Genomic DNA, 22,357 nt, shown 5'->3' on the forward strand with positions numbered 1-22,357 from the left:
GACATCACTGTTATGAAATTTATCGTCCTTGCAATCAAAAGGTGGACCCATATCTGGAGATTGAGCCTCATCATCTGGGAGACTTCTTCCTTCTTTCGGAAACCGAACCACCACCACCTGGGATACTCCTTTTTCTGGGATACATCCTGAGAAAAACTAAATCACAATAGCGTATAGAATTGTGACATAAAAATTGGGAATAGAAACTGCTGAGAAAGCTCATGAGTACCCCTATAAATACCTGTAAGCCCCAACCATCAGTGTGCAGTTGGAGGGAAAACGTCCCCCACTGTATCCAGGGCTGTATTGCCCATACTTTACCATATTAATTAATAAATTGATTGCTGCTTGAATATTGGCCTAGTCAAGCCTCACATTTGAACCTATGCATAGGTTCAAAATTTTAAGGAAACTCTACATTAAAAGTGCTAAGAAGGGCTACTCCTGAAAAAAAAAAAAAAATCTTGTTGAAACATTTGCTGAAAGAGTCAAATGTATGTATTACTGCAAAAATAGGGAAAAGGAGCATTTTAGACTAAGTGCAACAACTCATCACTTACAAGTTCTTCAGTGTTTTTGAACACTTTGTGTTTCACTTGCACTTAGTGCATATGAGTGCAGCCAGGAGCAAACGTAGCCCTGGCGAAGCCGGCCTCCCAGAGGCTTTTAGCAACAAGGAGCATGCCCTCAGCCCCCGGCGTCAGCTGACTGGGGAAGGCACGGGGAAACCAAAGCGCTCCCTCCGTCCCCCGACGCCCCCGCCGGCCCGCTGCCCTCCCCACCCCAACGGGGTCTTTGCCCTTCAAAAAATCAAGATGTTTCGTAATCAACAAAGCGGTGGAGGAGTCACCCTGTCAACGCTTCCCCTTTTATTGGAGCCGGCATCTTCCCCTGGCAGCCATTTTAAGCGGCCCCGAACGCCACGCCGTGCGTGCGGGGAAACGCGATCCACAACACCGCGGCTCCGGAGCTCAGGCGGGCGTGGGATGTACGTCCTGCTAATCACTTTAAAAAGACACGCTACCTCACCAAAAACAAGCCTTATCGCAGCTCAACTCCCGCGGGCTGCCGCGGAGCGCCGGGGTGGGGGGGAAAGGGGGGGAGCGGGGCTGTCCGTGAAGGCGGCCCCGCCCCCGCGCCAGCGGCGCGGCCAATCAGCGGTGCGAGCGCCCCCCCTCCCATTCCTCCGCCGCCCGCCCGCCCGCCCGCTGCGGAGCCCTCGAGCCGCCGCTGCGCCGGGCCGCGCCACCGCCGCCGCTCCGCCATGTGGCTGCTGGCCGCCTCCGTGCTGCTCGGCGCCCTGCGCGCAGGTGAGTGCCCGCCGCGCCTGCCCCCTGCCTTTCTCTCCTCTTCCCTCGTCGTCCCGACTGCTCCGGCTGCGGCCGCAGCTATCGCCCCGAGGCGCATTCCGTGCGATCCTGGCGCGAGTACCGCGGCGGTGTCTCCGGCGAGGCCCCCGGGGTGCGAGGCGGGTGCGAGGGAAGGGCTGAGCCGCCCCCCGAGCCGTGGGAAGGGGAGGGTCGGGCGGCGGCGGCGGACGGGGGCCAGTGTCGGGGCCAGCGGGGCGGAGCGGCTGCCGCCCGTCCTCCCGCCGCTCGGTGAGGGGACTCGCGGCGCTCCTGCCCGGAACTCCCGGCTCTTCCTGCTGGCAGCCGGCGCGTGTAGGGCCGCGGCTCCGCAGTGGTAGATCGCCATCCTTTGGGAAGGAGCGGGGACACACACACACGCACAAAACACACGCTGTTATTCCGTCCCCGCCGCTCCCCGCATTGTCCCCGGGGCAGGCGGTGGGCTGCCCCCCGCAGAAGTTGCGGGGGGGAGGAGAGACAGCGTGCCCGGAGCTTTGCTCCTCTCCTCCCTGTGCATTAGGGCAGCTCAGCTCCCTGTGCTTTCCTGAAACTGTCACGCTGCTCCCCGCTGCACAGGGTCTGGGGTTGGCGGCGTTTCTTGATCTTTAATAGGTTTGTGTGCCATCGAAGTGCAGTTGATATTGCACTGTCTTAAATTCTTATTTCTCTGCCTTGAGAAGAAACTCGCTGGAAGGACAGGGCTAAAAAGATTTCAGCGAGGTGCAGGTGCTGTAGTGTTGTTCTGTCAGTAAGCAGCACATCGAAACTTGCGTGTTTAAACCTCATGTCGAAATCCCGGTCTGGGTTCCGGGGTTAGCAATAGACTCGCTTAAATGTCAAGCGCCCCGGCGTGGTTTGCGTGAGGAGGGGAGAAGGGCCGGCTCCCATCAGGTGCAGTGACCCCACTTAACCAGTTCTGCCGACTGTGTGCAGCAGTTCTGAATTTGCTCTGCATGTGCAGAGCCTTTCTGTGGCAGCTTCGCAGCTGCAAGTTCTTCAGAAGCCCCCGCGCTGCGTAGTGTAAGGCTCTAAAATTGCCACCTTCATGTGACACCTCCGAGATGATAATCTACGAGAAAGTTGGAGGCGAAGAGCCCACCCAGTAATCCATTGCCTGCAGGATTTGTTAACTGGTGGGAGAGGGTTCTCTTGGCTTCCTCTTAGCGCCAGAATTGTTGGGAAGTCAGTAGTGGAAGTACCATCTGCAGGAAGCCGTGGGGCTCCCTTTAGTGGGAGAGCAGCCACACAACCTCTTCTGTCAAAGCAGCCGGGTCATGGAGGACAGAGCTCGCAAAAGTGTAAGTGTGCTAGCTCTGAAAAAGAAGAAAAATTCCAACAGTTTTTGTCATGACTTAGTGAGAAACAGGTGTGCAATTTATTTCACAAAGAACCGTTTAATGTTTTAATTGTCTATGTTTGATTTTTATTAGGGCATAGGCTGAGGTTTATGTATATTTTCCCTTTGTTCTGCTTTTGTTGCTTTTATTAGTTTAAAAATGCAACACAATGAGTAAACCAGAAAATACTTCTTCCTCATTGTGAAGTGCCGTCGTGCATAATATATACAGAGCCACTTTATTTTAAGCTTTTGATATTCAGTAGTAATTCAGGAAATAGTGTTAGAATATTAAAGCAGTATTTAAAACAAGGGTGTTTTTTTTTTAAATGCGATCTGAGACTCTTGATTTGAGGGAAAAAAAAAAATTAAAGAGCTACTGCAAATAGTGACATAACTTTTTTTCCCTTTCCTTTTTTTTTTTCTTTCTCCCCTTGCCCTTATTAAGTTTTGCCATTAAATACATATCATTCTGAGCTGGTTTTATACACGTGAGTATAAATAGTTTAATAGTTTCTCGGAAGTCCCTGGAGCTATTCCAGTTTGTAAGTCTCAGTGCTTACAGTATAGGGGGTTGTCATATCCTTTCCCATATTTGGTTTTATCAGATAGCTGTAGTAAAGCATTTTGAGTTATTAATGGCTCTGGGACTTTGGGGAGCAATTACTATGAAGAAAGCTATTAAACTTTTTGTTATGATTTCATACAAACAAGGAAAAATAGAGAAAATAAAATATTCAAAGCCTTCATAGCTTACAGCCAAGCTAGTTTAATTAACCTGTTTTTTCTGGTTTCTGATGTAATTTATATACTGCTGTTACAATTTTTGATATTCTTAAGAACTAATGAATGAATTTTCATTTCTGATAAAATCTTGGCATAGGGCTGAGTTCTGTCTTGAAACAGTGGTCAGTCAGTACTACTGTTTTGGAACTGTGTTGCAGTGTGGGAGAGACATGGGAAAACCCAGCAATGGTAACTTAATCCTTTGAGGTGTTTATTTTTCCTCACCTGCATTGGATGTGATTGTTAGAGACGTTAGTCATGGTGATTTGCAGTACAAGTTGGTGATTTTTACAAATTCTCCGTTTTCCGTTTTGTTGTGTATGCAGTCAAATACTAAGTAGTAATCTTATATAATATATGGTACTGTGTGTGCACATTCTCCACTGGAAAGGAAAAGAGAGAATTTGCAAGAAATGATCTAAACCTATGGGCATTTGGCTCCACCTTCAGAGATAAGAGGGAACAAGTGACAAAGCTTTCTTGACTAAGCTGCCCTGCCTGCCTTTTCTCAGAAGTGTAATAATGAGACTTTCTTCCCTGTGTCCTTAATGAGCTGTGAAGGGAGCTTGGGTGGAGCTGATGCCTGGATCTCAATATATAGATACTTGTGTGATCAGCAGCAAAAAACTGAACATTAGTGGCACAGTCTGTGGTTAATGTTATCTGTATGCTTTGCAGAAACCAGACAGTATTTCCCCTTGTGAAATAGAAGTGTCCAAGTAAATAAATAGCAACCCAGTATTTTTTTTCAAATGTACAATAGGTTATGGTATCTCTATATTAAATTAATGTGAGAATGGCTTGAGTTTGTGTAGAATTAGAATTGTGTAGTGAGTAGAATTATAATAATGTCTTTTTTTTCATCATCTATTGATCCATTAAAGCCTGATTCTCTTTTTCTGGTTTCACAGGAGAGTTTGTTTTGTTTTCCCAATTCACTTGTAATTATTTCTTTTTGGTTTTGATTATTAAGAAATAATTCTGAATGTGTCCATTTTAATTTTTCTTTATAGGTTCTGCCCAGTTGTCACTTTCTGCGCCAAGTGTTGTAGAAAAAAATGACTGTAATGAAACCGTAGTTTTACCTTGTTACGTGAGTAATCTAAAGCAGAACAATGAAAAAGTCATGTTTGTTACATGGAAAAGGCAAGGAATTATAATTTTTTCTTATCATGGAGGAACCAAGAATGTGAATGTTCATCCCTCATTTTCATCTGCAAGACTTCTATCCAGGCCGGAATTAATCAAGGGTGTGGCCTCGCTGGTGCTGAAGAGTGAAGAAGCAACTGTTGGAAATTACAGCTGTAAAGTAACAGAATCAAACAGAGAAGGAGAAACAAGAATGCAACTTAAAAGCAGCTCAGGTGAGTTGCCTGCTATTGTTTATGAACCTATTGGAAGGGGAAAGCAAACAAAATCTTAAGGGAAAGAGAAAAATAATGTACATGGCAATGTGTACCTTTAAAGTGAAATACAAAATACACCTAGGCCTTCTGTGGCTTATTTAGGTTTAAGTTAGAGGGGAGTGCTTCCATGGGAAAGATCTGAACACGTTTTTTCATTCTGTAATAATGTCTGAGCATGATTTAGGTCCCATATAGGAAAATCTATGCTTTCTCAAATCTTTTTGATTATGTAGATGCTGATATATGCAGCAGTCTTATGTTACTGTGTGACATATTTCTGATCATCTTCATAATACTGAAATGTATGCATCCATCACAGTGTCTGCAGAGATCTTTTCTTGGAATAGTTGCTTCTTGCAACCTTTAACTCTGCTGGAAAACTACAGGTAGAAATTCTCTAAAACGAATAGAAATTCTGTTTCAAGAGCTCTAAGACTCAGTCTGAAAGTAGGCAGTTTTCTAGCAAGGTTGAAGATGCTACTGCTAGATGGCAACTTGTGGTTTTCTAGCATTAAATATCATCTTCAAAAGATGGTGTTTAAAGTGATGTTAAAATGAATGAGATTCACTAAATGAATTTCTCATCTAGAGAGCTGTTCTACTTTATCTTGACAGTCCCAGCCCACGTTCTCCATTGCCTCAGCTGTTAGATAATGGGTTCTGCTGTAGCTGTATTATCTGTCCAGTGCTATGCAGATGTGACAGTTTCACGGGACATAGGTGTGCCCTCTTCATGTGTTTTGCACAGGAGACTTGCCTCTGGAGAGCTGATCAGAAGCACTAAATGTGTTGCATATATGTAGCACATGGAGCCTTACCCATGCACTCTAGAATTTTTTTCGGTTTTGCTATTAGGTCTCACATTTCGCAATTAAATATTTGTGAAGCTCAAACAGATGTTGTTTGTGTCCTGCTGCAGGCTGTTGGGTCTAGTAGTTGAGTTAACCATATACTCTGCATAGCAAATGTGATCCTGAAATTGAGAAGGGCACAGCCACTGAAAGGGAAGATGTTAGAATATAATTTTTTTCTTAGAATGCTGCAAAAACAGGGAAGAGGTATTCAAAGGTTCTGTTTCCTTCATTCTCTTACAGCTTACTCAGCCTTTTTTTGACTATTTATGCAATTTAGTGTTGCTCTCCAGAAGAGGAAACGAGGCTTGAGAGTGTAGGAGAATCAAGTCCCATTTGCAAGTTTTATTTTCTCTGTGTTTATAATTATGAAATCGGTATAAAGACAACAGAGCAGGAAACTGATATAATTTTTCTAATTTCATTTTCTAGTTGTCAGTTGCGACGGCGCAAGACCAAAGGATAAATATGGTTAGTGAGTAACTCATAGTTTTGAGGTTGCATTAAGTTTGAGAGTATAAGCTAGAAAATGTAAAACTTTAGGTTTGAGGGTGAAGAAAAACACTCTCAGTTCTTCTGCACAGCTTTTTGTTGCTTGTTCCTCCTCTTCAGTGTTCTGGAGAAACTCTTGAGACAATAAGCTAATCGAAGAAAGTTTAGTGAGTGAGTTTTGTAAAGGGTTAGTGGATAATTGAAATCCTGTACCAGTCTTCACTGGGTCATTTCTGAGCAATGAATTCATGCTGTCACTACTAGCATGTTCCAATTGATGCTTTAACAAAGTAATACAAGAGCCAGCTGTCCTCCATCTCTCTTAAAGAATTCCTGGATTCACCTAGGCAGTGGATAAGAGTGTAAGCAAGATTTCTGTGCAAATGCTCTATCTTTGTGCACAGACACACACACTGTCCTGATCAGGAGAGTCACTGTCAAGTTTTCCTGTTTCCTTTTCTTTTTCCTCTCTTCATCATCTGTTTTCTTGCTGCTTTTTCTCTTCTCTTCTTTCATTGTCCTTCTCATTTCTTCTTTTCTTTGTTGCCTTTTCCCCGTTTCCTTTCCCTTTACTCTTCTCTTGACTTCTTTCCCCCAGTCTGGAAGTCTCTCATCTTAGCTTGGAACTGCCCTATACTGGCTCTCAAAACACTCATTCATACCAGAAGTTCATGTGATTACTATGAAGCACCAGAGTAAGGGAAGTGTATTTCCAGGAAGATGCTTTCAGCAGTTCCTCTTCCTTGCAAGTTGCATGTGTCTGCAGTATTGCAAGCTCTTCTGTATGGGAAGTTCTTTCAGACTCCAGGACCTGGAGTCTGGGGCTTCAGCATGCAACACGTGGCTCTTTGTTGCATGTTGAAGCTCGAGCAGATACCAGGCTTCTTGGTTGCTTTCTCTTTACACTGGATAGTGTCAGCTGGAAATACTGCAGAGGAAGTGAAATGGCTCTCAGAGTCTCTGCTTGCAGTTACTTTCATTATTTTCAGTTGCATCAAACAGCATCGCTGGGATTTGGCTTACCTAGGGAGTGGCCACTTGTGCATTACAAGTTACTTTGTGCAATATTAGTTGCTTTTTCAATATTGGGAATGAAGTAAAAAGCCTTGTATTAAACAATTCCATGAATCAGCCTTGTTTTGGTGAGTTAGAAGTTAGAAGCAATTTCTCCATTTACTTGCCTTCAGCTTAATGTTTGCCTTGTATTTCTGTTGTATGTACTGTATCTACTTCTGTCACCTCTTGTGGGAGGAGGGGAGGGCAAGAGGGAAATTGGTGAACTTAGATGCTGCCCTTAGGGTATTTAATTGGCATTTAAAATTGTGAGGTGTTCCTGCTTAATTACATGTTTCTGGACCAACAGATACAACTTTCACATATGGAGAAAAATGCAACAAATGCATCTAAATAAAGATTCGAAATTTCTTTGGAGGCAAATGTGCAGGCAGAGGAATGGTGGAAAGTATAATCTAAGAAATGGAGACTTTGGATTCCATTGAGTGAGCCTAAATGAATATATGAGCAGAGATGCAAGAATTAACTGCATTTTCTAGTTCAGTGGAGATATTTTCAGAATTTTATGTTGGAAGGTGGCTTACAGGGTCTTAAAGCATGACTGGCTGAACAGCCTACGGCATCCAAAATGCAGGGGGGAAAAATCTAGATGGATGATGTTGGGAGGACTTAAAATTGTTTCTCTCTCACTTAGGCTAGCTCCTGTATATTCCTTACCACACATCCGGATTTCTTCTGGAGTTACCGCCATTGAAAGTAAATAGAGTGGCTGAGGAGGCATCAGATTGGACCTTTCATATCTTCTCTGCTTAACCTAAATATTGTTTTTCTGATTTACAGAATTTTTTTGTCGTTCCACAAGTTCAGTAGCTTGTAGTGCTAAAAATTACCACCAGCATATTCTCTGCTCCAGTGGAAGTTAATAGTTCCAGTTTGGAAAATACTGGGATGGCTGGAAGTGCTGAAAAAGTAGGTTGTCGCGCAGAAAAATACAAAGGTAGAGGACATAGGTTTCTTAGCCTATTATAATTCTTAATGCTGAATTACATACAGTATTGGGCAATCTACATAGCCTAAGAGGAATGAAAAATACAAAGCAAATAGCTGCAGTTTTTGTTCTCTTCCTACTATTTTTCTTTGTTTATTCTCCAGGATCATGGTTCCTTCTAGTGGAGAGGGCTGTCATCGTATCATTGATGTGCTTACTTGTTATTTTATGTGCAGCTCAGTTAATTGTTATTGGTAAGTATTTACTCTTTAATTCTTTGCAGTTGCTGATTTGTCCTGAAATCACTGCCATGCATAAAGGCATCCATGTAAAATGAAAGATGGTACTCACATCTAAAAGATGTGTAGAAATTGATCCAGATAATACTCAGAGGCATGGTATGTGTGAAGCTTTTCTTCACAGTTGATTCACCATGACAGTATTGAATAATTAAAAAATGTTTCATTATATGACCGTAAAATCAATATTATAGAAGGATGGTGTGCTCTCTTCTTAATGTAAATATTTTCATAAATCTTTTAGCACTGGCTTAGTTATAATTTAATACTGACATCAGTGCTTTTGTTAAATATTTTTAGAAGCAATACATCAATTCACTAGGGACAGACATCCTTAGATGTTCTTCATACACTGTTGTCCAACATCTGTGCAATGCAGAGTGTGCTTTATGTCCTGGTCTTTCAGATGGTGCAATTTGTTACCTTAGTCTTTGAGGTTTTTCAGCCTTTTTCAATTTGTAGACTTATAAAAAATAAACAAAACGGGAAAAAAAAAACCATAGAAACATTTCAGCTAAGAGTCAAGTCCGTAAGAAACGGAAAGTAATTGCACTGAGAGTAATTGCACTGAAATAATCACATACATATTCAGCTATCTATGTATAACTTCTGTTATTACTTTTTTGTGAATCTCTGGAAGTGTGTGTTACTCTTCAAAGGTCTATCCATGGTCCAAGGTTGAAAACTAATAGATACTTCAAAAAATTATTTTATCTCTGTATTGTTACATTCCTGATTTTCATATTTTATAATGGTATAGAAACTCTGATCTGTTCAGGACTTGTCATTGCCCTGCGTTTATAGCAGAACTTCCAACATTTTTAGGAAAATAGTAATTTCATGGAGAAGCACTGTTTTTGCACCTGGACAATTCATTGAAAAGTCTTGGCTTCTGTGGGGAAATGAGGTGTCCTATCTCTAACCTAATAAATATGGGTTTACTTATTGTTTGTTGGGATTTTTTTGTGTTGGTGCTGGTTTTTTACTCTTTTAGGTAACCTGGGAATCCACCAATGATACTTTAAATAGGTTGTTAAATTGGGCATGATTTTTCTGTGTGCTATTCAGAAATGTTTGTTTTCTTGGTTTTGTGCATTGGGGGATGTTGTATTGGTTTGTTTGAGGTGGGGTTTTGGGACTTTCATTTACAGGATTGGCTTTTAGGATTTAAGTTCCTTTGGGGGGACAGAGGTGATGTGATGTGTCTGAGCTCACACAGTGTCATAAAGAAGAGAATGAAACCTGGAATTTCTAAATCCCTCTCTTGACACTCACCTGAGTAGCAAATTTACTGTAACATTTAAATATCAGCAGTGCATCTATCAGAATTAACCTGTACCATGTCCCAGAGTTATTCTGATAACATATCAGCTGAATTGCATGAAAGGAGAAAGTAAGAATTTGACTAGAACCCTGATACTAGGGGTCATTTTTCTGAGAAAGCCATGTCAATCAATAAAAACAAATCTTGGGAGTGGATATAGCTGTAAATTTTAGGAGTTTGGGTGTCTTTATTTAGGAACAGTCTGAGTCATAAATCTGTGTATTTCAGTGAGAGAATCTGTGTGTCTGATTGTTTTCCTCTCTGTCTCTTTAAGGATTAAAATATGAAATTGAATCTCAGAGGAAAGTGTACATAATTGTAGCACTTGTCATCTTTGCAGTTGTAGCTGGTATAGGTGCTGCTCTTTTTCTCCAAGGTAAGGGATTAAAATTGCTCTCAATTTAAGGGAACAAGAGTGGAAAAGAATCTCTTCAATTCTGTAGTATGGAAGTTAGTACCACCTATTAATTGCCATCTACTAATTTTTTGAAAAAAGAGAATATACAGACTACAGCAGAAAAAGCGTTGGAGTTGTCAGGCCCTCAAGGCCTGACAAGGAAGACTCTGACTCAAAATTTACGTATATTTTCTGTCCTACTGCTGTGGGTAAATATTAGGGACTAGAGGGTGACTTCTGGTTCATTCAGTGGGAAATGTGGTGATGAGAGTGATTTATGTTTGTTGCTTTATGCATTACTCCAGTTAACAATTTTGGTTTTACTGATTCCCACATAAATGTTTGCAGATGGCTATACTGTAAAGAATCAGTCTGGTCTTGGCCTCATTGTAATCCCTGCTGTGATTTTGGTACCACTTCAGTACGTCATGTTTGGAATTGGTGAGTATTTCTTTACTCACTAACACATGGATTGAAGCAAACTGAGCTATTCCCATAGTCTTCAAAATATTCTAAATTTTATAAGCAGGTGCTACAATAGCACCCTGGGTTCATCACATTTATAGTATCTCGAAACAAAATATTTAGCTTGTGTTTGTTGGCCTGCGTTGCTTCACAGAAGATGTAGAAGTTACCTGCTTGAACAGTGAAATTTAGCACCTCTGAGTGATTTCTGCTCACCCTTTCTGGGTTTAGGGAGTGGGTTGGATAATTGGCTCTAAGAATGTGGGTTCCATTTTTTGTAATTGTGGTTTGTTTATAATGTTATTTTTATATATATATAATTGTATGTGTGTGTATACATACAGGAGCCTTGACTTGCAGTGACTTGTAGGTTTGTTAGCATGCTGGTTGGCTGAGCTTAGAATTTAGGAGAATCTGATTTCTAGCTTTATGCAATTATCTGTATTTTACATCTATGTAGTTAAATTTTATAATTTTATTTCTTTTTTCCCCAGTTTTTGACAGTCTACTGCAGGCAACATTGGCTCTGATAGGTTTGAAACTTCTTGGTTATATAATTGCTGTAGTTGGTTTTGCACTGTGTGTCCCAGGTAAGCAGTTAAGTCTTCTGGGAAAATGTGCTTTTTACTCTTGTCTACACCTGATGTTTGCTTATTTCTAACCCTAAAACTTTGTGAAAATGGCTTCACTATATGGAATGTTAGCTAGTAACTTCTGTAAATGTAGTTTAGGACTACCGTGCTAATACTTTTATGTGGTGAAAGAAGAATAGCCTAAAGCAAATATTACATACATCAGTTTCATGACTGCATTCTGTGAGCATCTGCTTTAAAAAAAAAAAAGTTGATTGTTTTAATTTTGCATGTTAGTGTTGATTTTGGGTGACTATTATTGTTACTCTTACTGGGGCCTAAGGTATTTAGAAATTAAGTAATAATAATTTTCACATGTTAAGTGATTAAATCAGAAATTCCTTGCTAAGCTGAGTCCATTAATATTTCAATGAATACCAGTAAAACAGATTAAGAAGGTAAATGTAGAAACAGTAAACCTGCATTTGTTCTCGGGCTGTTGTAAGCTGGGTTGTGGCTGACACTCTGTTTCATCACTGAAAAAACTGTCACTGTGGTGAAGGAACACCACCTAACCACCACACGCAGTGATGCCCCTGGTCCCCCTTTGTCCCCTCCCTGCCTTCCCCTGTGCCACCAGAGAAGCCCACAGGAGAGAAAAGGGTCAATTTAGGACTAGTTGTCCTTGGCAATATATTTAGTAGGAGAATGCATATTCGTGCTCCTTGTAGGCACTTTATGTTGCTGATTTATTGTTTTGTACAGATACTCTCGTTTTAGTCATTGATTTGTTTGGGGATTTAAGACCTATTTCTTATTTCTCCTTGAAGTGGTTTCTAAAGATCTGTCTAATCTGGGTAAAATCACAGCCCTTTCAGTGGAGTTGTGATTTGAATTTTATGCTTTTTGTTTAGTATTTACAGAAGTATTTGTAAGTTCTGTAAGTTATAATAGTAAAATAAACTGATGAGAAATTTCTGGTAAAGCATTAATACAAGGATTTTTTGGAGGATGTTTTATAATGCTTGTAAATGCAAAGTGTCCCTAGTTTTTTTTTAGGGTGTTCTTCTCCAATACATACATTGTAGTGTTACCTGTATCTCTGGGAGTTCAGCTCAGTGACCCTGAACTGTCAAAAGAATCAGCTAGTCCTGGGTTGAGCTGACAGATAGTTATAACAACAACAGTATTGTATTCTGTCAAGTAATATAATTACAGGCCATTACAGGTGGGATTGAAGATTTATCAGCTAAGCAGGATAAATCAGTAAATGCCTCTGTATCATTAGAGAATGTATACAAAAAAAAATATGCAGGAGTAGTTCTGGGATAGCTTTGAAAGTGAAATTAAACATGCCTGTCTTTATCAGGTTTATTTATTTTACTAAGCAGTTATATCTGAAAATAAGAGTTTGTGCTTTTTTGGTGTCAGTTGACACAGTTCTTTTACTATGTTTTTCTCAGCCTGTCCTCCATTACATGGGTCTGTTCTGATTGCTGGCTTAGCTATTATGGCTATTGCAAGTGTGCTTAGTCTGGCTTACGTGCTTATTATGGGTAAGTAGCCCCTAATATTCTGCATTATTTTCCTTTCAAGTAGACATAATTTATCTGAGCATAAGGTGTGATTTCACAGTTACATAGTTTTAAAAATTACTGAAAAGTTGTCTGTATGTGTTGGCTTTCTTTCATAGAGTGTGTGGGAAATCTTGAGTTAAAAAACCCACAGTTTATCATCATAAACTATTTTGAGATCAGCACAGCCAGGTTTCTTAAGTAAGAGTGTTTCAGTTGTAGGAGGGATGTTGCTGTTTAAGTTCTGCATTTACACAGTTGGCCAGCTGGATCTTAGAATGAAGAGAGCAAAAGGGTGTAAAGGATTCTGTAGAGTGGGTTGTGGGATGGTGGTGACAAAAGCTTATCAAAACATGGATTTAAAGAAGCAAAAATCTGCCTACTGATTTGCACTAGATAGTTAGGTTAAAATAAGAGCAATTTGAACGTGCACCTTTCATTTTAGTGAACCCTGGTTTTCCTCCTGCTTAATTTTAAAACCCAGGAGAAGAGCATAGCAAGGCATTGTTTCAGAAACTGATCTGTTCATCAGATCTCAAAACGATGAGAGATTTAAAGATGTGCTAAATAAGCAAAACCCAGCAATGCTGTGTGATTGGAATGCTGGCTTGCCATAGCATAACGTTGAATGGACTCTGCAGCTTGGGTCAGAGAAGCTTTGATTTCAAGCTGTGCACAGGCTCTTCAAGCACGTCGTTGTTGTCCACCCTCTGTGGACAGAGAACTGTGCAACTGAGGGTATGTTGCTTCCAGACTCAAGCTGCTGAAGTGCTTACAGTGAGTGCAGTTGCAAGTCTGCACTGAACCACTGAGTCTCCCAGGTTAATGTGTGCACACTATGTGTGGGCATGGCCAGAAACAGACCCTAAGACAGGAAGAATTTCCAGTAGAGAAGAAATTAAGGCAGAATGCCTAATATTTGATATCCAGGTTAAATGAAGATGAGTAAAAAATGGCAGATGTGAATCAAGCCTTTTAATAGCAACAATAAATTTCTATTTTATTTACTTTGGTTTATTTCTATAAACTTCAGTGTATAGTGTTCAATGCTGTGTGCTCATGGTCTGCATAAATGTTGCATTTCTGGTTTGATTGTGCTGGCTGAAGAAGTCAAATGTGACTATTGGGGTAGATTCTAGCATGCCAAAATAAGCAGAATGAATAGTGAGTAACCTAATTCACCTTTAGAGCTGAGTGCATGAGGCAATTCACATGCTGTATGTGATAAGATTATTTGTTTCTTAAAAAGAAGAGTGCTTAGAGGCTCTAAGATTTCCAGATCATAGAATTAAGTATCTTTGGACAGGGAAGCTGCAGTTCTGTGTGTTACAACTCTGTTGCAAGTTTTATGAATAGACAATACCTTTTCCAAGGTAACAAGTGACAAAATGAGAGGAAACGGCCTCAAGTTGTGCTGGGGAAGGTTTAGGTTGGATATTAGGAAAAAATTTTTCTCAAGGATTGAAACAGGCTGCCCAGGACATGGTGAAATCACGATCACTGGAAGTGATGTTTAGCCCCTTGGGGACATGGGTTAGTGCTGGTGATGCTGCTTGGGATGGGCTTGCTGGTTGCTTGGACTTGATGTTCTGGGAGGTCTTCTCCAACCTTAACAATTCTATGGTTCTGTGTTTTTATTTGGTTGATTGTGACATTTATTCATCTGCTTGGTCACTTTTTTGTAATTATTTTAGGTTCCAGAATGAAAGATCATCCTCGTCCGGGGGTAAGCTTAAAATTAATAAATTTGGGGTGACTAGATGGCTCAGGGGATTGTAGTGAGATACTGAACCTTTCTTCACTAGTTCGAATTCAGACCAGGTTGGTAGCAAGCAACAGTTCTGCCTGTGTAACAGATGTCTAATGTTGAGTGAGTTGGTGGTCTCCATTGTCCCTATTGAGTGTGTCTGTAGTACTGTAATTGCCACCCTGGCATAGGGCTACTCTGACTGTTGTGCCCAAATGGAGTTTCCATTGCTGTCACTGAAAGGTGGTGGAAGTTTGGCGTTCTCTTACAATGCGTTCTTCCACCTGAATATTTAAAAGCCATTTTGCTCACCTTATTAAAAAGCTTTTTCGTTAACGTGAGTGTAAAACATCCAGGTAGCCTGTAAGAAAGACTTGAAAGGTTTTTTCCTGTGGTCTTGTACACCAGAACCCTTTGGTATTCTCTTCAGTTCCTGGCTAAACAGATGGCATAACCTTGAACTTTTTTCTGATTTTCCTATAATGCCCCATAATTTGATGAGATCTTCTGAAAACAAAATGTCTGTCTTTAGGTAACACAGAACAAATTGAAAAATACCTTGTTTTTTTTAAAGAAGGTTTTTCAGTTGGTAGTTTTGAACTGTAGAATAATCATTTCCAAAACAGTAATTTTCACAGACTGACGCAGTGCTTTTGAGTGATCCATGAATGTGAACTGCCCGATTTCTGGTGTTTTCCAGAAGCAAGGAAAGAGGCGCAGCTGTAGCATACCAGTAAAACTTCCTTGCAGCAGGGAGATCTGGCAAATGCTAATTCATCCCACCTCCTGGATGCCAGCCATCATTTGAGACACATTTTCAGGTCTCCAGTCTAGAGCCTGAAACCCAGCTGTTGAAGGAAGATGGTTTCTAACAGTGGAAGCTGGCTGCAGTTGGGACAAGAGATTTTTAGGTTTTTTTATTATTTCCTTTGCTTTTGCTAATCCATTTTCATTGTAAGGAACGGTATTTCAGAGGATTAGTCTTTCTTTATGGAAGGAATGTAAGTGCACAGAGTTTAAAAAAATGGAAGGAAAAAGGTTAAGAGATGTTCTAAAAATGAGCTGAGAAGTGAATTGAAAGTATGTTTTATTCAAAATGAAATCTTGCCTTTATCTAACATCCTTGTGCTTACTTGTAGAATGGAAGTAAACAGGGCAAGAGAGTTAGGTTAAATTAAGTTTTTTTCCCTTAGCTTAGTTTTGCTTGTAAATAAACTTTGAACTAGAAACCAGCATGCTAAATAGCATCCTTTGATGGGAACTCTGTTCTCTTTCTGAGCTGCTCTCCTCACAAGGTGGTCGTCCATGGCAGCAAAGGATTTAGAAATAGATAGCCACAGCAGCACAGGAATGAACATCGTGTTACTCTCTGAACTGGGGACAGGATTGAAATCAAAAGAAGTTTTTAAAACTTAGAGGTCATTGGAAACCTCAGCTAGTACAAATATGTTCTTTGCAGCTGCAGATAGCTGAGGGCTAGATACAGAGTGATATAATTTGTGTTCGTGAACCTAGTGCTGCTAGGGAAATTCCTGGTGGAAACTGGAGTGTGTTAACGTGGTGCTTATTTCCATCAAGGGCTCTTCAGCCTATATTGCTGTGCTTTGAGGCAGTAAATAGGTGTGAAGTAGTTTTAAGAATACACTTTGATTCTGTGTCATCTAATGACTATGGTAAACTTAATATTGGTGAAGGGCATCATTCTGACACTGGGGCATGCTTAAAAAATTATTATTGAGATTTTCCTGAGTTGGAGAGTGAAAAGGTTTTTCAAATCTGCCATCTTAACCAAGTACTGATTTTTTTTATTTATTTATTTATTTTATTTTTAGCATTTCTGTAGGTTGCATGTGTTGTTTCTGATTATTGTCTACCAGACTAAATGCACAACTGTCATGTATTTCTTTCTGAGGAGATCCTACTTGATTTGCTTGGCTACTAATTTTCTTTTCTTTTTTAGTCCTGCTGCTTTGTTACTAACCATTGATCAAATCACAGAGATTATCAGTTAGGTTTTAGAGCTTAAAAGTAGTATCTGCATGGCTTCCGCTGCCACCTAGGGGTATTTCATCTGGGTAAACATCACAGTAGGGGAGAACTACTTGGAGAATGCAGCTATTGAATGATATAAATTTTTTTTCCAGACCTTTAGTCATTAATTTGATTAACATTAAGCTTTCTTCGTTTTTGTAGAATCACTACTTACTGTATATGTCAATTAGAGTAATTTAACTGTGGCCAGCCCGAAGTAAACATGAAGGCTTTTTATACATATATATATTTTTAAATGTTTTGCAGAAAGCTGTAGAAGAACCACTAAATGGTAGGTGATATTCAAGGTTTATCTTCTCATTAAGGGATTAATTATGGATAAAGATGGTTCTAGTTCCCACTACCACAACACTAAGATGGCAGATCAGTGTGGCAACTTATGTGGCTCTGTGAGTCAGTAACAGTTTTGATTTCTCAATAAAATGTTGCCTGCAGCTCCAGACTCCCTGTTTTATGCCACTGTGCTTGCTAGCCAGAGGCACTGTTTGACTCTTTTAGGACAAATTCACTGTCTCACTATACTATGTCCACCCTCTTTGCTTTGCAAAATGTCCAGCTTTTAAGGGAAGAAGAGGGACTTGTATTGGAAATTGATGTTAATTCACAAAGATTTATTTAGGTGAAATACTTAATGATCACAGCAAAATCTATCCTTACCACTCTATTTTTTTCATATTTCCTTGGGTTGGGGAAACTCATGGTGTTGGGAGACTGATAGCACTTAAGGTGAGGGAAATTTACAGTGAAAAAGGGATGACTTTGAATTTTTTTTTTTTTTTGCTATTATGTTCACTAATTGGCATGCTGAGTAGTATCAAGTTCTAACCTGAATTTTAGAAATAACCTGAATATTAACCTGTGAAGCTTTTATTTCTGTTTTACTCATTACTAATCCATCTTCTTGACTTTTAAAGATGCAAAAGGAGTGATGTTAGAATGATGGTAAGTCTAACAGATGCTTGTTACAATGGCTAAGCATTTGAGGGTTTTGATGTTTAGAGTAACCCAGTGCTAATCAATGAAACTTGAAGGACAGGTTTCAGGGCAGGTGCTGTTCTTATTCAAATTGTATTTAATTAAAAAGAAGGAATACATGTATCGTATAACAAATTTAGGGAAAGAATGTGTATTCCTAAACAGTGAAGAGGTTGAGTCAGTGAGAGAACTGTGCAACAGTGTGTTTCTGATCAAATGTGGAAAGTCAAATAGCTTTATGTTTCCTTTTTGCTCATGTATTTAAGATGCATGGAACGTTTCCTTGGTGGTGCGTTGTTCTATTGGGGGGGGGTGGGGGGGGGTGGTTTTTGGTTTTGGTTTTTTTTTTTTTTTTTGTGGGTGGTTTTTTTGGTGGGGTTTTGGGGGTTTTTTGGAGTGTTTTTGTTTCTTTTGTATGTTTGGTTTTGGGGTGGGGTTTTTTTTTTTTTTTTTTTTTTTTTGTTGTCCTGGTTTTTGTTTTTTTTTTGTTTGTTTTTTTTATTGTTGTTGAGATAACTAAGCTCTCCCTCTGCATTTAATTGATGATCTTCAATGGAAATTCACAGGAACGTGGTTTAAAATTAAGTTTCTCTCCCTCTCCCCCTCTTTAGTTGTTACTTGAATTCTCTGGGTTTTGTTAGATTGTATTCCAATCAGATTTCACTCAGTTTATTATTTTTCAGATTGCTCTCATTGAAGAGCTTAAATTTTAGGCTAGATGATAAGGTTTGAAAAGGAAAGCAGTACTATTGAGCTTTTTCTATTCAGCATGTACTTTTCATGGGAATAGGATAAAAAAGCACTCGTTGATGCTGTTGTTACTTAGCTTTCTCCCTGAATACTGAGCAAGCTTGTCATGAGGTATCACTAGAACCCTTAGCCTAGTATACCTGCATTCAATTACAACATTTTGCTACTTATGAGGAAGAGTAAACTCACTCCAAATCTGTTAGCTCACTTGAAATACTTTTATATCATGCCATTTCTAGGAGGCATGAATTGACAATGAGCAAATAAATGAGGTACTAGTTAGCTCTAATTGGAAAAAGGTGTATGAGTTTTAAAAACAGGTTTCCTTACAAATACCATGTGCTGTTCAATTTGTGTTGCTTATGACTACTACATTTGGTTCATCCAAACATCCCATGTAATAATTATCTAAACCAGTAGGAATAGAAGCACTTGTACAGTACAAAATGACAAGTGCATTGGTGTCTCATAAACACATTGGCAAATGTAAACCAGTTAGTGTAATCTGAGCTGGATGGAGTGGAAGGCAGGGCCTTCTCCAGGACTGGTTACTGCTTATTCTTGACAGAGTTGAGACCAGGAAACAAGCAGATATTTGCCAGTCCATTGCAGTCAGAGCAGACCAGAAGGGAGATCAGGATGGGCTCTCTGCAGTTACCTCATCCTGCTGAAGAACAAGGCAGAATTTTGCTTGGAGATGAATTTTAAATAAGTTGCCTGTTTTTTCTTGAGTCTCATTTAGGTTATGAAAACCTACCCTCTAGTGCTGAGGTGGAGCTTCCAAAAGCGCAGAAATTGTCAACTACCTATTTAATTTTAGGATAGAGGTAGAAGTCTGTCTGTTTTTTCTGCTCTGAAAGATGGCTCCTAATCAGTGACAGAAGGTTTTACAGATGGAAGGCAAATGCTCTGACTCACATGCTGGAGGCAGTAACCTATTGAGCTTTACCTGCTTCTATGTTAACCTTCCCTGGAAAATTCACACACAAACTGAAGCAGGGATGAATCAGGTACTTGAAGCTGACCAGCTTACAAAATAGCATGTGAAAGTAAACTAGCATTAGAATATATGGACAGGGTGGGTCAGGCAGCTGAGCCTGTGAGCCACTTCAGCTTATTTAAATTCACAAGTGAAAGCTCCAAGACAGTGTCCGCATTTCTTTTGTGGAGAGGCTGAAACATCACTTGTTAGTAACATCTTTTTCCACTATTTGAATGCTAAATGTGCTTTCAATTTCGAAATTAAAAAAAAAAAATTCTGTAAGCTGTGACTTGCATTGGCAGCACAAAACATTGCTGTTCTTCCCAAACAATATTTCTTTTTCTTTCTTTCTAAATTCCCAGAACTGCAGAGTTATGTGATGCGTATATAAAAAGTACACCGTTGTTGATACACCGTGGCCTTGAAGATGCACTACTCATCAAGAAGAAATTCAGGACTCTAGTTGTTTTGCATGTGTGGCAAAAGTGCTTTTGATATAAATGACATAATTTTATAGTCACAGCAGCTGTAGCAAGGAACATATGTGTTTGCCCACATGTGATCTTTATTTTCTTTTGTTATGGTGTATGTGGGATGGTTGAGGGTGAGACTATATAAAAAGCACTATTTGTCCAGTACAGAGTCTCCCTGCAGTAATCCTTGGTGGTATTATTTTCAAAAACTATCATAAGTCACTGCTTTGATAATGGGCATGCTGAGCCCAGAAATTGCAATACCATTTAGACTATTGTTTTCTTTATTTGTGTGCATGGACAAAGTATGGTTTATGTGTATGATACAAGCAGGAAGTAGAGATTGTACAAATACATCTTTTCTGACATTCAGCAAATTTTTATTAAAGAAATACAAAGTTACACACAAAGTTGCATAAGTACAAAGTTTATTCCCAGCTCTCCTGAAATTATTAACCAAGTTCTAATTCCACGAGATGTTAGTATTCCTCTCTGTGGACAGTAGTCATGTGTGCTCTGGCGGCTGATATTTTTGCCCAGTGAGAGGGTTCCATGCCTCCTCTGTATCCTTTGATGAGAATGCTCAGCTGTTGGATCCTAATTCAGCACTGGAATTACAGAGCACAGGAGCTGGTAGTCTTAATGCTGAATGTGGTTCTTGTGTGTGTTCATGTTGTGTAGTGTGTGGAATTGGAAGCAATTTCAGGCTTTCTTAACTCAGTGAATTTGTGAAAGTCACGGATGCTTCATAAAAATAGAAGTTTCCTATTTAGTATATTTTTGACAGTTTAAAACCTTGTTTTCTTGAATGGAAAAGAGCTATATAATTTCTGGCCCAGGTTTGTGTTGCTGCCATTACATCACAAATACATAAAATACAAAGTAGGAGGAGCTGATGAGGAGTGAGGAAGCTCAGTTTCTGTATATATCTAATGATATGGTTAAAAATCAGTTTACTAGGACTTGCACATTCCATGAGATTCTGCTATGTTTTACAGCTACTTTAAGAGTTGTTCCAGTATAGTTGGCTGCTCTTGGACTTTGCGTATGCTTTGTAGAAACCTTGACACTGTTTCCTGTTTGTACTAAGGTACTGTATTTCAAAGGCACACACGGTTTTCTCCTTCTAACAATTTAAAAGTTGCTTTGGAAAGGTGTTACCAAACAGTCACGTAATAAAATCCATGTTTTTAATGATCCTGAGTAATTTGGCAGTTCTCAGAATTGAATGTTACAAACCAAGGTTCATATATCATGTTGTGGGTGCATGTTGCAGGGATTTGCAGGGATTTGCAACGGATCTGCACGTTGAACTCTGAGTCGCATTAAGAATTTAACAAAGCAAAATTGAGGTGTCTTATTTTACAGTAGGTGCTGTCATGATAGTCCTTCCTGCCAAGACTGCAGGATTGAGCCATATAAAGCAAGCTGTAAGCCAGCCCTCACTGGGATCATTGGAACTGGACACAGGGAAGAGCGTCACCCATGCAATAAAATATGGGAGAAACATTTATGGCTCTCATTTACTGGCCTACTTTGCCAGTGGGAGTATTCACCTAAGGTTTGAGCTCTTACAGATGAATCTTTTGGTGAAGGTTTTTCCATAATCCCGGTGATACGTAACTAAAGATGGGAGATGGTTCTCCATTACAATTCAGTATAAAAATTTTTCTAATTTAGTATTGTGTAGTGCTCCCTGTTTTATAACTAGTGATTCCCTCTGGTGAGTTCAAAGTCTTAGCAGCTAAGTTAACTGGAATTCTGTTGAGGTATTCTGCCTTATAAAAACAATTATGTATAATAGCTTTATGTTAATTTCTGTAAAGCAAACTGCAGCAGAACCCCGCTGTGTCACCGTGGGATCAGGCCGAGCTGTTCCTAGGAATTGTCAAAACCTGAGGAGCTCAGTGGCTGGCTATGGGCTGCAGAATTGTGGCCCCAGAAATGGGAGAAACCCACCATCCTGTTGTATTAAGGGCTGGATTTCTTGTAGGTGGGAATTTAAAAGTCAAGAGTTCAAAAAGTCATTGGTACACCTAGCCAGCCCTTTCCCACCAGTAATTAAAACCAAAGTTGTTCATAACTGTATGCTTTCATTTGTGTGTGTACATAAGTGTGTATATATAAATATATAGACATTTTAAATATCTATAGATCTATAGTCTTTACCCAAGAAACTGTTTTTATTTATGAAACATGAAATTATTTTGTAAATATTGTGCTAATATTCTTAAAAAATAAAGTCATTTTAAGTTGTTTTTGCAGGAGATTTTCTTGTTGCTAGCACATTGAACTTCTGTAGCTGCTTCCATAAATTCATAGTCATAGCTGCTCTTCTCCCTGTCCTTATGTATTACTTACTGGATCTACAGGAATGTTCTCAGGGTTACATAGGCTGCTGCAGATGATTTTGGGTGTGTTTCTCCTTGGAAAGGTTATCTAGATGGTGAAGTGAGTGTGTAGGCTGCCTTGTAATAAATTCAGTTGCGCTCTCCAACATCAGCCCATCAAGTGCTGTTGCCCCA

At 39.8% G+C, this 22,357-nt stretch overlaps 1 protein-coding gene across 3 annotated transcripts; it reads left to right on the forward strand.

The window, feature by feature from the left end:
• The first annotated feature begins 1,198 nt into the window (after nt 1-1,198).
• Nucleotides 1,199-22,061, forward strand: CD47 (CD47 molecule). Of its 3 annotated transcripts, XM_084225165.1 has the most exons (12): nt 1,199-1,310; nt 4,485-4,835; nt 6,161-6,199; nt 8,387-8,476; nt 10,120-10,221; nt 10,591-10,683; nt 11,202-11,297; nt 12,743-12,835; nt 14,548-14,579; nt 16,899-16,923; nt 17,567-17,594; nt 19,722-22,061. In XM_084225165.1, the coding sequence occupies exons 1-11, from the start codon at nt 1,265-1,267 to the stop codon at nt 17,590-17,592; spliced, it is 993 nt and encodes a 330-aa protein (XP_084081291.1). In that variant the 5' UTR covers nt 1,199-1,264; the 3' UTR covers nt 17,593-17,594; nt 19,722-22,061. The 3 variants fall into 3 exon arrangements, with proteins under 3 accessions (XP_084081291.1, XP_084081293.1, XP_084081292.1); XM_084225167.1 differs by lacking the exon at nt 6,161-6,199; XM_084225166.1 differs by lacking the exons at nt 16,899-16,923; nt 17,567-17,594.
• Nucleotides 22,062-22,357: the final 296 nt, after the last annotated feature.

This window comes from Fringilla coelebs (genome assembly GCF_963513975.1).
Source record: "Fringilla coelebs genome assembly, chromosome: 2".
NCBI lineage: Eukaryota > Metazoa > Chordata > Aves > Passeriformes > Fringillidae > Fringilla > Fringilla coelebs.

What these genes read in the sequence shown, in the direction of transcription:
- CD47 (XM_084225165.1), top strand. Translation starts at nt 1,265, where the DNA reads ATGTGGCTGCTGGCCGCCTCCGTGCTGCTCGGCGCCCTGCGCGCAG. An exon ending in AGCTCAGTTAATTGTTATTG is followed by an intron (nt 8,477 to 10,119) that starts GTAAGTATTTAC and finishes TGTCTCTTTAAG; the next exon opens with GATTAAAATATGAAATTGAA. An exon ending in TTTTGCACTGTGTGTCCCAG is followed by an intron (nt 11,298 to 12,742) that starts GTAAGCAGTTAA and finishes TGTTTTTCTCAG; the next exon opens with CCTGTCCTCCATTACATGGG.